The 16,363-nt window shown below is 45.4% G+C and overlaps 3 protein-coding genes across 8 annotated transcripts in view; 2 read left to right on the top strand and 1 right to left on the bottom strand.

The window, feature by feature from the left end:
• The window catches only part of O-fut1 (O-fucosyltransferase 1), a 113,425-nt gene extending 104,270 nt beyond the window's left edge, over positions 1 to 9,155 (bottom strand). For 2 of the 3 annotated variants that reach the window (XM_075880768.1, XM_075880771.1), the window contains exon 1: positions 8,950 to 9,155. In XM_075880768.1, coding sequence (XP_075736883.1) covers positions 8,950 to 9,049 — 100 coding nt within the window. In that variant the 5' untranslated portion in view covers positions 9,050 to 9,155. Of the gene's footprint in view, positions 1 to 2,478; positions 2,888 to 8,949 lie in introns of those variants that run through there. The other variant, XM_075880770.1, reaches the window with a different exon arrangement.
• A 394-nt stretch (positions 9,156 to 9,549) lies between these two features.
• The window catches only part of LOC119183194 (serine/threonine-protein phosphatase 2A activator), a 68,576-nt gene continuing 61,762 nt past the window's right edge, over positions 9,550 to 16,363 (top strand). Inside the window, exons 1-3 of one of the 4 annotated variants that reach the window (XM_075880775.1) lie at positions 15,354 to 15,492; positions 15,655 to 15,748; positions 15,809 to 15,891. In XM_075880775.1, coding sequence (XP_075736890.1) covers positions 15,739 to 15,748; positions 15,809 to 15,891 — 93 coding nt within the window. In that variant the 5' untranslated portion in view covers positions 15,354 to 15,492; positions 15,655 to 15,738. Of the gene's footprint in view, positions 9,768 to 15,226; positions 15,493 to 15,654; positions 15,749 to 15,808; positions 15,892 to 15,938; positions 16,362 to 16,363 lie in introns of those variants that run through there. The other 3 variants (XM_075880776.1, XM_075880772.1, XM_075880774.1) reach the window with 3 other exon arrangements.
• Positions 13,758 to 14,909, top strand: LOC119185999 (uncharacterized). The gene has a single exon (XM_037434798.2). The coding sequence runs from the start codon at positions 14,007 to 14,009 to the stop codon at positions 14,706 to 14,708; it is 702 nt and encodes a 233-aa protein (XP_037290695.1). The 5' UTR covers positions 13,758 to 14,006; the 3' UTR covers positions 14,709 to 14,909.

The following is a 16,363-nucleotide window of genomic DNA, read 5'->3' as shown; positions in this document are numbered from 1 at the left end:
AACCTACTTCGAGTTTAATTACAATTTTCAGTTTTTTGTTGTGAAAGTAGAGACGCTATACATGTGAAACCAAATAAAAATTAAAATACATAATTTTGAAAGAACTTCCTTTTTTTTTTTTCACTCATATCTCCTCTTAACACGAACGCACTGCACAAAGGAAAAAAAAACAAAGCAAGTGACGCTGTTTCCAGACAGCCAGGTGCCGCCACCAGACGGTACCACGTAACTGTCGACGCCATCGCTGCACACTCATCGTCACTCAGCTCCTGAGGCGTGGCCAACATGCTCAATGTCTCATGGCTGGGAACACACCGTTGAGCTTTTGAAAGCTCTTTGTGCTTTGAAATAGAAGAATTTATATTCATACTTAACTAAAAAAAAACTCATGTATACCAAACAATCGAATGTATGCCACATCTCAAGTTTGCAACTACTCTATTAAACCTGGGAGTGTTAGTGCCATTGATTCAACATTTTAGGCAGGGCAAAATTTGCTGAACACAGTCACACAGATATGACAAGCCAGAAGTGCTTTCTGTGTGTCCGTCTTCGTAAGGTTTTACCCTACCTAAAATGTTGAATCATTATCGACATGCCCAATTATATACACAGAAGTTAAAAAACAGCGCTAAAAAGACGAGACAAGAAAAGAAAGGACAACAGGACAGCGCCCTGTCCTGTTGTCCTTTCTTTTCTTGTCTCGTCTTTTTAGCGCTGTTTTTTAACTTCTGTGAACATGAACCAACCAGCCCAAATGCGTACGCTTCTCCAATTATATAGTCTTTTGAAGAAGTACCGCAATTCTGATATTTACGTGTATATTTCCAGCACACAGCTCCTTTGGGCACAATTTACTTAAAAACTCTAGCACCTCATTTAGGGTGTGTAAAAGACTCGACACTGTTGTAATATTGTGTCCATGTTAAAAGTGATGTTGTGCTGTGTGTCACAAAAGAGAATATTGGTTTATTTTGCCTATCTTTTTCAGGCCCCATAACTGAGGTTCTGTAGCGGAACACTTGAGAGGTCAAACATTACACTCCACTCCTTAGGCAATGATTGAGGGGTTTCACTAGAAGTGGTGTTCATCGGCTCTTGCAAGTTGTCGAACAGACGCTCTAGTGAGCAATGTGTACTTCATGCAGGCTTCACCTCAAGAGACAAAGCTTTTAGCTTCACTTGCGCAGAGGTTGACAGGACACCCTTAAGCCCCTGAAAATTCCATGGCTGATGCCATGACTGGTAGACCCCACTGGCATGGCCAAGTTGAAAGGGGGTGGAGCACCCGGCAGATAGATACAGCAAACCCTTTCTTCTACGAGGTGACGAGACACGAGAACAGTTCGGTTTTGTCAGCTGCATAGCCTGTTAGTCATCGTTGGCTCTGATCCTACAGTAATATTTAGCAATCAGGACGTCAATGCGGGGACAGTCAGCTGCTTGATGCGCTGCAGCTTCGAAATAAGAAAGGTGACACATCTGTATTCACATGATAGCTACAATCACTGCTGAACTCATCACTGGTAAGTCCAGCTTGACTACAGGTTGATGACATCACCAGCTTACTTTTTGCACGATAGAAGAAACACATGAGCTATGTTCCCCCTCCACCCCCCCTTGGCATAGCCATGATGGCGTGTAGCCTTGGTTTCATGACATTATAGTACACCCACACAGAGCAGCTCGCTGTTTCGATTTCAGTTTTGATTCATCGTTTATTGCTTATTTTAAATTATTGGCGAGTTTCTCGGCAAAATGAACCACCCCAGCTGTTAAAGGGCTGTTAATACTATTTGAAAATGGCATTATCTCAAGATAGTCGAAAATGCACCAAAGTTCCCGTTTAAATGGGTCGTGGGCGATTTTACTAAACAATCACTGAATAACCTGAACCTTGAAGTTTACTGCCACTTAAATCCATTGCCACAAGAATATCTCGATTTTTCTCAACAAAGATTTTTTGCCTCACACTTTAAGCACCTTCTCTCATATTTCTCTTGGAAGGCATTAGAAAAAAAAAAAAGCTACATGAGCGCAAGACGCCAGTGCAAGGCTTGTTCGGGATTATCAGCCCCAGTAAAGTTGTTTTTGTCATAGTGCACATGCGCACAGCACATTAGTCGTAGTTAACATGGTTTCTTCTGCTGTCCAGAGAGAGACGGCATTGTGGACACATGGTCGCACTTCGCGGGAAGCAAGGTTATTTAAGCGCTTGTGAAAGAGAACTTTGTGTCTAAGTTTTGGCAGCATTAGTGGACAAACGTCTCTTACAGATGGATCCATGGGGGAAATTTCACAGCTCAATCCCACAGACTCGTGCGATAAGTCGAACATCAGTAGCACTGCATTCGTGGTATAAAGTACATTATGTGTCACGTTTTTATGCATGTTATGTTCTTTGGCTGCTGTATTGGCTTAATATTGAGTTAGTTGTCACGCTACTAGTTATTTATTAGATTCAATTGCTGGGCTCACCTTTTTTAAAGGTGCGTAATAAATGTACAGGTTTCATTGCTTGATGGCATGACTGTGTCCATGTGTTCCACAAGTGTGTCACGTTCGGATGCCATAGGCTACAATGTAATGTTAGCAGACTAGAGAGCACAGTGCCGCCATGCGGTGGCACCTCGTGGCAAGAAGCACATCTGATAAAAAACACTGCTCTTAATTTGAGTTAGCTAATGGTCAATAGCGTGCTATATGTTGTTCAATACCATACAACAGGTGCCAGCAGCTCCAAAGAGAGCGAGGACAGGCATCTGTATGAAAAGAGAGTGCACAAAAAAATGGCTGCTTCGCGCTCTGCTCCTGAACTCTCCTCAAGGCTGAGCTGTTCACCACCACCAGAGGTGTCATTCATGACAACTTTGAAGGTGTGAACTCACCGCAATACCCCCCCCCCCCCCCCCTCGTTAACTTGGGTCCATGATGTCGCTACACACAGAACGCCTGCAAAAGCAGATGCCCTAGTGACCTTCAGCCTAGGAAACCTTCGATTCATCCAAGGTTTCCCGCACCATGACAAGGTGCACGAAACCATGGATGAATCGAATATACCTACGAAATGTGCAAGTCTTTAGACAGAGCTCAAACGAATGCTCACTTTCTAATAACCAAGTTGTTTTGTTAACCCTGGTACAGTCCATCAAATTATATAGCTAATACACAAATGTTAATTAGTATTTATTAGAAAAGAAACAAGGAACTCAGCCTTAAATTGGTGCCTATAGCACAACTGTCACATGTATAAGGCCTACAAAACAGCCCCAAATTTTAGACCAACCTCTAAATTTATCGGTTACTTAAGTGCTCTCAGAAAGCCATGATCAGCCGGAATGTGGATCTTGCAACAGACATAAAAGGAGAATCCAATGGGGAGCCCATACCAGTAAAAAACCTGATGAAGCCAACCAACCATGAAGCCAAAAAAAGCATAGAAGTCATTGTTTGTAATGTTTTGTAATTTCAGTGAGGTAATTATGACAGAGTGGATTAAATGAAACGGGCAAAAAATTAGCTAGCCACTTCTGGACACTGAAACGACACATCGTGCAAACATAGTGGATTCGGTCTCCACCAACAGCAAGTTGTCTTTTTGTACACTTTAAAGCAGGGTTCGTACAGGTTTCCAAAGCAAAAATTCAAAGATATTCAAGGACTTTCCACGACTTGTTGCAGGTGCCACAAGGACTCAAAGCGGCATGCTAAGTTGAAAATTTTCACTAAAACGTTCAAAAATGACCAATTTTATTGTACTTACAATAAATATATGAATATTGCAATTATAACAAAATTAATCTAGTTTTAATAACTTCTCAGAATCTTCATAGGAAGAGTGTATGATGCCGTGTCAGAAAGTTATGCACTGACGGGCTTTAATGTGTAAGTGTAGTCTGGCCTTAAAGGGGTGTTGCCACAATATTTGTGGCTTGCGCGCTCTTTGCTGCAAACATTATTTACAGCCCCAACAAGCACAATACACGCTCCAAGATTAATTCATTCTCGATAAATTATTTATCGCCTCATCGATATGAACAATTTTCAGTTCCTGTTTGTGGACACCGAGTTGGTCAGGTACATAGCAGTGTAGATGACTAAGTCACATGATCACACAAAGCTCTTACACGCGCCATGCTGAGTGTCGTCTGCTTTTGCACATGAGCCACACAAGCACCAGTAAAAACAAACCCGCTGCTAGCTGCAGCAGCCGCGATGCTTTGCCGGTACCTATGTGGCAGAAGTCCGGAGGTCATTCACCTCACTACAAATCTGGCGTGACGTCACTACAACTTTTTTTGCCCTTTTTATAGAGCTACATCAGTGTTGGACGAGCTCCTGATGGGCGTCGATTAAGTGAATGAGCATTTAGGCACACTTACGGAGTGACTTAAAATTGCTCAACAACCAAGAAGTAATGATGCTCAACAACTAAGAAGTAACACATGTGACAGTGGTTAATTTACACTCATCCTGTGGATACAACACATGTGTTCTTTCTAGCATCTTCCTAGGTGTTTAAGCAGCACGCTTCCATAGTCGAGCTGCAACATCAGCACTCGTCTTGTGCGCTTTCCTTTCGTGCGTCCTTTGTGCTTGAGCTGTACGTTGCATGTATAAAGTTGCTCGCCCTTCTTCGTGTGACTTTCTAATTTCTTGCTATCGCATTCACTGCTTCACCCTCGCCACAAAGTTAACTTTGAATTTTCACATGCATTTTTGCAAAATGGGACCATGTGCGCCGATGCCGCATCACTGATTCAAAAACGGAGAGTTTGACAGGTTGACACACCGATCTACCCTGTTTAAGAGGTTGCAATGTCGATATGAGAATGCACTACTCCCGAAATTCAAGGATTTTCAAGGATGGCAAAAAATTCCAGGACTTTCAAGGGCCTTGAAAATGCATTTTGCAAATGCAATAGTTTTCAAGGTTTTCAAGGACCTGTACGCACCCTGTTAAAGGGAGTGCCTATCATCGTTCACCAATTTTCTGTTTTGTGTCGCAATAAAAAGCACACAATCTGAAGCCTATAACCTCGCAGCGGTTTCTCTGGAAAGTGCATAAAAATTTTCAAAACAATTTTTCGATCTGCATTTGGTCTCCTTTTATCAGTGGCATGAATGATCACAGTACTGGTAGGTGGAGGTGGTGACAACTTTACTGCCAGTGAAAGCCAAAAACTGAAACTGCGGGCAGTTTTTGTAGGCTTCATCAAGTTTTGTTTATTATTAAAAAAACAAATACCTTAGTGGTTGTTTAAGGCACGCACACACTTTTGTTGTTCTTATTACATGCAGCCGACGCCGTTCTTGCGTTTCTCCGCCGTTTGCGGGCAGGCATGCAGGCAAGCGAACACACCACCGGTAATGCCACTAGGTGCCTTTTTGAACACGTAAAAAAAAAAAGCAAAATTTACCTTCTGGTGCAGCCTAAAGCTGCCTCAAGTGTGTAAAATAGTTCCAGGTTATGTTTGCTTTTAAGCAAGATAAGTCTACCTGAGAGGATATTTGTCCTATGAGTAGATTGACCACATTGCTATTGGGTGACGCTAGCAGTAATTTTTTGTCGACTTTTAACATAAAGTTAAAATTATTCCTTTTTTATGAAACAAAAGCACGCTCGGTGCCCGCATATTCGATGAATGATCTTCTCATTTGCGCCACAATCAAAAAAATTTTTCCAAGCGGTAGACAGTCCCTTTAACTGTTACTAAACTGCAAATGAAAAACTAGACATAATGTCTGCCACACCTTTCTTGGCTGTCCTGTCTGCTGGCTCAATTATGTTGTTTGATTTGTGGAGTTTAACGTCCCAAAACCACCATATGATTATGAGAGACGCCGTAGTGAAGGGCTCCGGAAATTTCGACCACCTGGGGTTCTTTAACGTGCACCCAAATCTGAGCACACGGGCCTACAACATTTCCGCCTCCATCAGAAATGCAGCCACCGCAGCCGGGATTTGAACCCGCAACCTGCGGATCAGCAGCCGAGTACCTTAGCCACTAGACCACCGCGGCGGGGCTCAATTAGGTTGTGTATAACAGATGTGAATGAAAAAGCACAACAAGACAGCCAAGAATGGGAAAGGTTGACTGGTGTAGCCAGGATTCAGGTTCTGAAAATTTAGCACCAGGACACACAAGCGCAAAGGGAGAATGTATTTTTTTTTCCTCTACTACATACATGCTTTACACATTGAACTTCTCAAAGTATAGATGAGCTCTTGGAAACACAACACGTGCACACAAACGCATAAAAATTTTATTTATTGAATAAATAAACTAACTAACATTTACTAGTTATCTGCATCCCCTATACTGCATTTAACTGATTCTAGCACATAATCCTTTGGGCAAGCCATGTTTTCAAATGGCTTATCATTCAGATTGTGTATTGAGTTTACATGACACGTAGAATTTGGAAAATGTGCTAAGCTTCATAGGTTTGTTGCTTCCTGCCATTTGGCACTGTTTCACTATTCTAGATGTGTCTATAGAGCCAACCCAATTGTGGCCGGCCATTCCGCCTTGCAAGGGTGAAACTACACTAGCCCTTTCACTGTGCCTATACAGCTGTTTGGCTTCTTCATCCATGTGTTATCCATACACTACAGCACTTTCTGAAGATATAACAAGAAATCCTCTACAATCTGAAGGCAACATGGATGCGAGCTTTGAGAGAAGTACCAATGAACCACATTTATTAAGGAGACTTTCCAGACCTTCTTCACGTTGACACAATTATGGAGCAAGTTAAAGACCATCCCTTCAATTGGTGTCTTCTTTTTTTCCACTCTTATGCACCTTTGTCAGACACCAACCTCGATAGGTCATCACCAGTGTACCACAGAGAGAAGGAAAGGCACCAAGTCGAAGAAAGATGACCTTCAAAATACTTCATTTGGCAATGGTTGTGCAGAGTGCCCCCCCCCCCCCCCCTACATCCCCTGCCCACCATTTCAGTCTTCAGCAAACAGCACAGTAGCAGACTACGGACAAGGAAGAGAACAATGAGCCCAATCTCAAACCTGTCTTCACCAATTCCATCTGCAAATTTGAGTGCCAGTTTGGGTATGAGTAAACTGGAGCCCCCCCCCCCCCCCCCTCAACATTTATGCCTGCCCCTCCCCCTCTCCTTTCCCCCCTAAGAGCAAGCGTAGTCAAAACAAAACGCGTATGTTCCCAGCCTCCCTGCCCCCTAAAGGAACTCGCTTGTCGTGGGTGCCCCCCCCCACTTAGTAAAAAAATCCTGGCACCGCCCCTGCAAAAATAGACTACTCTTGTTTGATCGCTCCTCAGTGCTGTCTCCAGCTTGCATTCTTCATTACATCAGCAGTCGTTAATTGTTTGTCAAGTTCACCTGTTGCCACCCAAGCTTAAAGAAAACCCCATCAACAACAACGTGTTGTGTGGCCTTCGTTGCACCATAAAACCCCTTGTATGATCATCACTAAAAGGAAGCAGTGTCTCTATGCTTTTAAGCAAAATAACTGAATACAGTGTCTTTGGGCTATTCAGACATCTATATAATGAGGAAACACAGTCTGTCAAGAAACATTCCTCACAAAATTATTTCTCATGCACTTCTACTGATCTGCCCGTTTTGCAAACCTTGAGCCAATGAGAGTTGTGTTGCTGGACTTCATTGACAAAGCATTGTGAGGGGTTGAATATGACATGTTTTTGTTGCTTTTCAAGCCATGAAAGAATGAGAAATTGCGCTAGGCCCTATTGCAAAATATCCTTCAAATGTTGTGGCTTACGGCAGCATCCTGTATACTACGATAACTTGCCTGCAAATAGCTGGCTACGAGAATGCCATAGTTTCTGTGCACAGAAACATCAAGGATATAAACTGCAATCCCTTTGTTCGTACTCATTCATGCTAAATGCATTGAGTGTATTCAACTCAACACGAGCACAAAGGTAAAGAAGGGACATGAACACCGGCGCTGGTGTTCCAGTTCCTCCTTTACCTATGTCACAGTTGTATAGCACTGAATCCACTCAACATGTTGAACCACATCCAACTCGCCCAAATGTCAGCTCTTCTCATCCACGCTACTAACGTTGTCATTCCGCATCATTCAAAAGTGTTGTGACACGGGCACTTTAGATCGAATCTTGAGCACATAGGCCTATCGTGATCAATAAACTCGCTGCCCATCTAAACTGCGCCGTGTGACACCTGTAAAGCACTAAATTGACACAAGCAAGCACAACAAAACTCTCCCGCCCCTTTAATACATAAATATACGAGGCTACATCCACGCATAACTGCATCGACAGAAATTCAAGCTGAAAACTACTTGATTTATTTCACGCATGCAGTGCTTGAAATAAATCGCATCACATGTGATGGAAGGCACACGGGAAAGGAAAAGCCATCCAAAGATGACTTGACGGAGTCCTTCGCCTCCGTATTGTCAAATACGGCAGCAAAGGCACGGGCATTTTGTTCACATTGCCGTACACTTAGACAAACCATCACTGTAAATACAGCATTGTCAGACACTCTGACCAAACTGTCACAATAATAAAATGCATCCCTATTTCTTTCTCTACCCACACCGTGATGCATTAACGAGGAATGATGTTCAGCAAAGCTCAACGGCTGCTCAAGGTTTGATAAAAACAGCTGTTGCAGCTGAGCTGACTGTCCGACTCCACTTGGACGCAAAAGACAACGTCAGGCTAAGGTACCAAGGGAACTAGCGCGCCGCAGCTGTGATGGGTGTAAACCACATCGGCACTGCTAATCGCGATTACGCCCGACGGGGGATACGCTTATTCAACCAGTGATCGGCTCGTTTCGGCAACTAGCGCAAACGAGCAACCATAATCAAAAGTTACCGCGTGACACCCGATTTCCTCCGGTGAGAACAAAGCGAGGCCCCGCAACTTGACAACCTTTGCGCCAAATACCAAACCGACAACAACATACCCATGCAGGGACAATAGAGAATGTATCCCCTCCTGTCGCCACATACTGCCGTGAAACACAGCCACAAAGCCAGCACACCAAGAAGGGAATCACCCGACATCGTTCAAAACCACCGGAACGATCAAACTCAACTTCGAACCGCATCGGTCCGACACGAGAGCACGGAAAATCACGCGTGGACGAGTCCGTTGGTTCTCCTGTTGGTTCATTTAGAGCTTTCAGTTACAAAAAACGATTCAAACGTTTCTGTCAACAAGCTTTGAAGTAGATAGTTTTTTTAATGTAAGTGCACAAAGATAAATTTATTTTGTTTTTTTTTTTTGTTTTTTTTTCACTGCCCGGCACCTACAAAGATTGGCAGGAAAACTTGAAACGCTTACAATCTCAAAGGCCATATTTTTAGACATGCATTACAAAGAGAAAGCTTGCTTTTTGTGTATATTTTCTTGGATTGTGCACCAATTTTTTACAATGCCTGGAGTATATTAGAGGCACTACAAAAATGCACCGGCAACTCTAGAATCGTCTGCTATTTTTGTTTTACACAGTCGCGGAATCGTCTGCTAGCGACCATGGACAGACATACAGACCATGGACAAATCGGCAATCAATGCCGTAGCTTTTAGACCGATGACATGAAGCCGTTTGCATCGACATTGGATCAGACGTGAGCATCGGACCTTAGTGCGTGACCAGAACTTGAGGAGAACCCAATATTTGAGCACTAAAACCAATCCTAACGCCAGCTGCCAAAGGCGCACCACTTCGTAAACATAGACTTCCGCTGCACCATGAGGCGCGCACTGCCGAAAACTGCGGTAGGTGTTCTCCGAAATTGTTCGTTGCCGGTAAAATGTGAATGTCAAACTTTTGCGGTAAACAAGTGCGTTGTAACAGAACGTTAAATGGAACTTACCTTTGTGATTTAAGCGCGTGTAATTAAGGTTTCGTAACCACGTAATGTTTCTTCACGACCTGTCCTTGCCTTCCTCTGCCCATTGCTCTGTGGTTCGTGTTACCGCACTTGTCGCGTCTCACTATGTTAGTCTTCTCATCGCATACCAAACGAGTTCCAATGAACACGCACGAAGTGCGAAAGCGCCCATAGCCTGCCGGAACGAGTTTGAGTTTGTTATATATATACTTGCACTCGCTCCTTATGATACTCAGTTCTTTCTATTAACGGCGAAAATTTCTCAGACAATTAATTATGATTTTCTTGTTCATCCGTATATAACCTCCACGTTCATTCAGGTGTAAACATGTTTGTTCACGTTCAGAAAAATCTGGCTCTGTATATATATATATATATATATATATATATATATATATATATATATATATATATATATATATATATATATATATATATATATATATATATATATATATATATATATATACAACAGTTTAATATACAACAGTTTCGGGAGGTCCCCTCCCGAAACTGTTGGGAAATAAATATATTTATCCTTGTTGACAACGCTCCCGTTGTGCCATATCTCATACCTTCACGAGGACTAACTGGCCCATTGAATTATTACTCCCACTATATTATATATATATGTGTGTGTGTGTGTGTGTGCGTGTGTGTGACGACAAACCCGGCCATTGGCGTGCCTACGTGCACCGTGATTCTGGCGCTAACGTTCTGCGTACGAACGATACGCTTCCCTCGCACCGGTTCATGACGGCGATAAGCAGTCATAGCGGTTATCGCTTTTATGGCCGATAGCCAAACGTGTTCATCGCGAAGCCATCATTGCGGCCCTGTCGAGACAACACAATTGGGCAAATGCTATGGTCGTTCGGACGCGGAACGTTAGGGAGCACTAGAATCATCGTGCGCACTGGCACAGCTGGTTTGTCACGGGGTATTTTATGTATTTCGTGGGCATTTGTAGTTGGCAGAAAAACATTAATAATTAACAGATGTAAAGTTCAAAACTGTCTAATCAGACAATTTGCAAAGCGATCTACAATTTTCTCATACATTTTTTTATCCATCTTCGTTTCTTCACAAGTTAGTTAATTAGACATAATTAACCATGCAACATTTTAGAACACAAAAAAAAATAGTCTGACTAACTCTAAGCGACGGTCAGCAACATGCATTCGGTCGCGTTATAATTGTGTGCATCGGCATATTTTTAAACGCTGGCTAAAGAAAGCTGGGGCATCCTGTATAGAATATAGGCAAGCAAAAGGGAAAATTTTCGAAGAGATTGAACCCCCTCCCTTGGCAGAGTTTGAGTCCGGCTCAAAAAATCTCATTAGGTGCAGGACTGAGCGAGCTAGCTCTCAGAGCAAGATATATATCTTGAGTGAGTCTGAGTTAATTCCAATATTGTTTGCCGACCTATGGTGGTAGTATACATAGTATGGCTTACTGGCAGTTAATTTATGAGCTTTGTTTTTGATTTAGGAGAGGATCGACGGGTCACTCCTCATTAGGCAGGCGCCTTACTCGCGGATCTTCTCGACGACCCGTTGTTTGGAGATATCCGGCTGGTGTGAGCTGAGCATGCATATGCAGTCTCCCACTACTGATATGAAGTGGCGATATGTGCGCTCTTCATTCGGGAGCGTAGACACGGACATGATGTGGTGATTCAAGATCGATAATAGATTGATTCACATGTGAGGTTTAACGTCCCGAAACCACCTTATGATCGTATGAGAGACGCCGTAGTAAAGGGCTCCGGAAATTTCGACCACCTGGGGTTCTTTTACGTGCACCCAAATCTGAGCACACGAGCTTACAACATTTTCACCTCCATCGAAAATGCAGCCGCCCCAGTCGAGATCCGAACCTGCGACCTGCAGGTCGAGTACCTTAGCCACTAGACCAAAGCGGCGGGGCATGCGATTCAAGATCGGCTCTGTACCTGCGCTTAGGTACAGGTAACATATATCACTGCAGTTTGTGTCAGCCATAATGATCGAACATGGAAGTGTTCATCACCAGCCAACGTTAGCATATAGGGGCGCGTCATAATAAGGAAACGTACCTGGCCGCTTGCTAACATCCAGAGTCAATATACCACCCACAACAAAAATTGGCACACGTGCGCACCTGTCGATCATGCGCTAGCACAATGTTCATCACTCGGTGTTGGCTAATACATACATCATGTATATGTGGCATGCATATTTTTAAATATTCCAGCTGACCAAATTCATTTTCGCCAAGTAGCGGGAACGTTCATCAGATACGTCATACCCAAGAGCACGATGCTGATGTACTCTATACAGACATCGACACACCACTCGTTCTGGTAACATCCCCCAATATCGGAATGATGGATAATTAAACCCGCGGCCCTGTTTCTTATGACAGTGCCACGTTTTTCATGCATGGCAACGACGGCTTCACATCGCGTGCGCCACATGTCGTACATTGTGCGCGACTGTATAAGGTGAAAATGTGCAAAATCCAAACGGTGCATGTCAACTGCTTCCACTCGGGATCCAGGTGAAGCTGGCACGCAAGCTTACTCCTGCGGCGCTTCTTACATGAAGTACAAACGTTTTATTTACACATTTACAGTTCGGACAAAGCAAGCAGGCGCATCTTCACACGAACTAAAGTAAAGTACAGGACCACCGAATAGACCCAAAGCTCCTTTTGTAGCGGTCCGTGCGCGCGTTTTTCGTCAAACGTTGTTAAAACTCGCGGTTGGGCTAGCTTTATAAGCGGCGCAGCTTAATTGGAAACACTCGCATGCTTCCACTTAAGAAACTCAAACGGTGGGATAAGTGTTTCTTGAGTGAAAGCGAGTGCCTCTAAGGGCGCCCAAGTTGCTTACAATATTATTCGTCAAGTGTTTTCACAGGACGGCATGTAGCGTCAACGCCGATGCGCGTTCCCTGCAGCGCACACCTCTTGCGTTCCTCGCAGGCCGTCTCTTTGCATTGCCGGTTATAACATCGCGAAAGAGAGAATGCATAGCTTATGTAACGCTACATGTATTTGTCATCAATCATTTCACGCCAGGTATGCCAATTGAATCATACTGACGAACTCTCGGTTTATGCCAAGTAGATAGTGGCTTTGGTTCGCCTCCGAAATGATTCACTTTTAAGACGTACATGACACACTGCGGCGTGCTGGAAGCCAGGAATGACGTGCTCGGACAGGAATACGCAGCAATCAAAAGCGACCAAGAGACACAAATGCTCGACCAGATACCGCACGTGATGACTCACAGATGGATTTAACTGCGCATAAAGCACGTACGGCTGCACACGTCGTTCTTTCCGTTCATAACAATGAGCGAGCGATCACCCACACGACCAAACGAGGCCAGTGTCTGGCTATCGGGCGCACGAATTGAGTTGTCACGGCCGGGTAATCGAGCTGCGTAACAAAACAAACGAGTGACACATATCATCAAGGGCATCGACCGTATCAACACTGAGACAACACTGGCAAATGTCGTCGCTCTTTGCGTCATATGCGAAGAAGTAGTCAGATCGCCCAAGCCACTACAACAGCTGACACGATATGTGCGAGACAGAAGGGCGCGCATTATCCGCGGCGGCTGCCGACCGCCTTTTCTCGAGAAGGAAAGACGACGCTAACAATCGCGGCACCGGTCGGCTCCGGTCACTGACGCGCACGGGGCGAACGAGCACGTCGAGACGGGCCTCTTTTTTTTTTTTTTTTTTTTGTCGATCATTTGCGCTTTCGCCGCAGGTTCTTTCCCCCTACCGATGGAAAATACGCGTACAAAAAAAAATGCGCTCGTCACCGGCGAGTGTTGACGTCACGCGGTCGCCATTGGAGAGAAAAATCCCAGCACGGTTCCTGGAGGTCACACGAAAAGCACGCTATTGGCCGACTTGCTCAATCTCCAACGTCACTTCCTCCAGCTTGCAAGCTGTGGAAGGCTGCCCACTTCCCCTAACGGTTAGTCTCTTGTTTGTCTCCTGGGCTGGCGGTAGTGTACGTGTCGTGCTCCCGTCGTCGTATCGGCGCGTAAAATTAACCCGTGAAATTTCGGTGACCACGTCGCCCGTGGCCATTGAACATCGTCCGCCCGGGGAACATAGTGATGGACGACGACGCTGAGAAGGTTATCGCTATTTCTCTTGGAAAGATAGCGACGTCTCGAGTTCAGCGTGGTGGGCCCAACCTGCATCGTAGCCTGCTCGTGGCCAATGTACTCTACAAAGCCCGAACGTCGTACGTCGACGATGCCCTACAGACGAAGGGTTCGTCTCTGTCGTCCGTGGTGTGCGCGCCGTGCCCTAACGACGACGACGAAGTAGCCGAGCAAGTCGGCGTCGAAGAGCCTCTCGCTAAGCCTAACCGGATGGTGACGTCGCCCATGACGTCAGCGTACGAGGATTGCGCCAGCACGGACGGCGGCGACGACAAGGAGAACGTGGAGCCGCCGACCGAAGCATCGACGCCTTCTATCCGCTACCTCAAGCGTCGTCGCGCTCACGCGGAAGACGAGGAAAACGGTGCGAAGCGCAGCCGCCTCTGGAGACGCTCTTCGTCCTGCGATTCCGACGACTCCGATCAGGATGACCTACAGGAAGTAGACGCGATGGAGGTCGAGTCCATATCAAACTTGGTTCTGGCCTTCAATTCTGGACTGAAGGGTCTCTCATCGTCCTGGGATAACTGCCAGCCGTCCTTGGAGGAATCGCAACTCCGACGCAGTGCCTCGTTGCCCGACATGTGTGCCGCGCAGTCCGATGTGCACCGGACTGCATTTTCACCGCCTGTGTTGGCGCTCACCGTCTGAGGTTCTTCGCCGCCCACTCTCATCGCTCGCCTGTAAATAGGACTCATACGCCTTGTACAGATGCCAGTGTTTCTGTAAAAAAAAACAACTAAAAACATCCTATTGTTTTGATACGCACGCATTGTGGTTTGTAATAATTGTACATTTTCGAGCACCGTTTTACGCACGCATTGTGTCTTGTAATAAATGTACATTTTTTGAGCACTGCCTTCTTGCTTCCTCGTCGCAACGCTTGTTCGGTGACCGAACAGGCGTTGCGGCACCATTGCTTTCCAGGTTGTTGGAAGTGTTTTGCAGAATAGCGGTGAAGGGAGCTTTTTAGCCGTAGGATGTTTAAATGCCTGATCCAGGTCGTTAAGCTACGCAACTTGGCCGATTTTTCGACAGCTGCGAATGGCGGTCAACCGGAAACGAGGGGGTGATGAAAGAAGCAAACGATCGCGGGAGCGTCGTGATGACGATGATAATATCAAGGCGCATGATTTGGCACACTTCTAACCTCGCCCTTGTATTGCGTTTACTTTTTTGTTACTGCAGTTTTCGCGCTTATATCGCGTGCGCCCAATACCCGTGCATTGTTACCGTATGCTTTTGAGACGATGAGATATTACAATCATCATCATTACAGATGTCGGCTGGTCTCGCCCTGTTGGTAGGTGTTCTGTGTGTCCACCTCATGCGAACGGCGCCTTCCCGGGTCTGCTTCTCTCCGAGATCTCCACCAACGAAATTCTCTGGTCGCGGTAGAGATTCGACGTTTGTTCGGCTCTCGCCTTTTCGAAAGGTAACGGAATGCGCGGTGGGGGGGGGGGGGGGGGGGGTGTTGCGCCAACCGCTACCGTCGTGCCGCAGTGACGTTGCTAGCTAGCAATGCCCAGCGATTTTGGGAAAGTCGTTTGTATCAAGGCCGACGGAAGACCAATCATTTATTTTTTGTTTTTAATAGGAGCGTCACCTGGCATCAAAAGGCGAACCAGCAGCATGAATAGCGTTGAACGGCAGTGTTTGTGATTTGTGCCAAGGCGCCGTCATGATGTCAGGTAAAAGGCTCGCACGGTTGCTCACGGCGTGTTGTTTACCGTGACCCGTCTTTGGCGCAGACAGCGGCGATGTGCCCGATTTCGTGGAGCCCAGACGTCAGGTCCTTACGCCGGACGACATGACACGCTGGACCAAGAGCGAGGTACGAACCCCCAATTCGGCCTCGTGTGCCCTAGTCACTTGGATATTTATCGACACTGAACGGGGTGCGCCAATATCCGTCAAGTGCGAGCGTTCTTCGGAAATAGCTATTTTGATGCGAGACTGCGGGTAATTTGGCAGCCTTGTGTTACATGTTGAGATGGTCGGGACGCTAGCTTCGTAGTTGTTCCTAGGCGCGCGTTAACCACGACTGTATGGATGCCGTAGCTCCTGTTTATTATTTGCTCCTGTTTATTAGCTCCTGTTATTAGCTCCCTGTTAGCTCCTGTTTATTATTATTATTAAAGTCGTTTTCGCCGTGTAATCGCCTTGTCTACATCACCGAGTCTTCACATCAAAATGCACCAGACATCGCCCGTGAAAACGTGGGCTTACGTAGCCCGCCAGAATACGTCATTCGCGGAGCCCGTTAATTTGTTCACTGCGCTTCATTCGTGGCAGGATTCAGATGT

This window comes from Rhipicephalus microplus, chromosome X (genome assembly GCF_043290135.1).
Source record: "Rhipicephalus microplus isolate Deutch F79 chromosome X, USDA_Rmic, whole genome shotgun sequence".
Classification (NCBI taxonomy): domain Eukaryota; kingdom Metazoa; phylum Arthropoda; class Arachnida; order Ixodida; family Ixodidae; genus Rhipicephalus; species Rhipicephalus microplus.
Note: the sequence above shows the minus strand (reverse complement) of the source record. Positions and strands in the feature narration are given on the sequence as shown.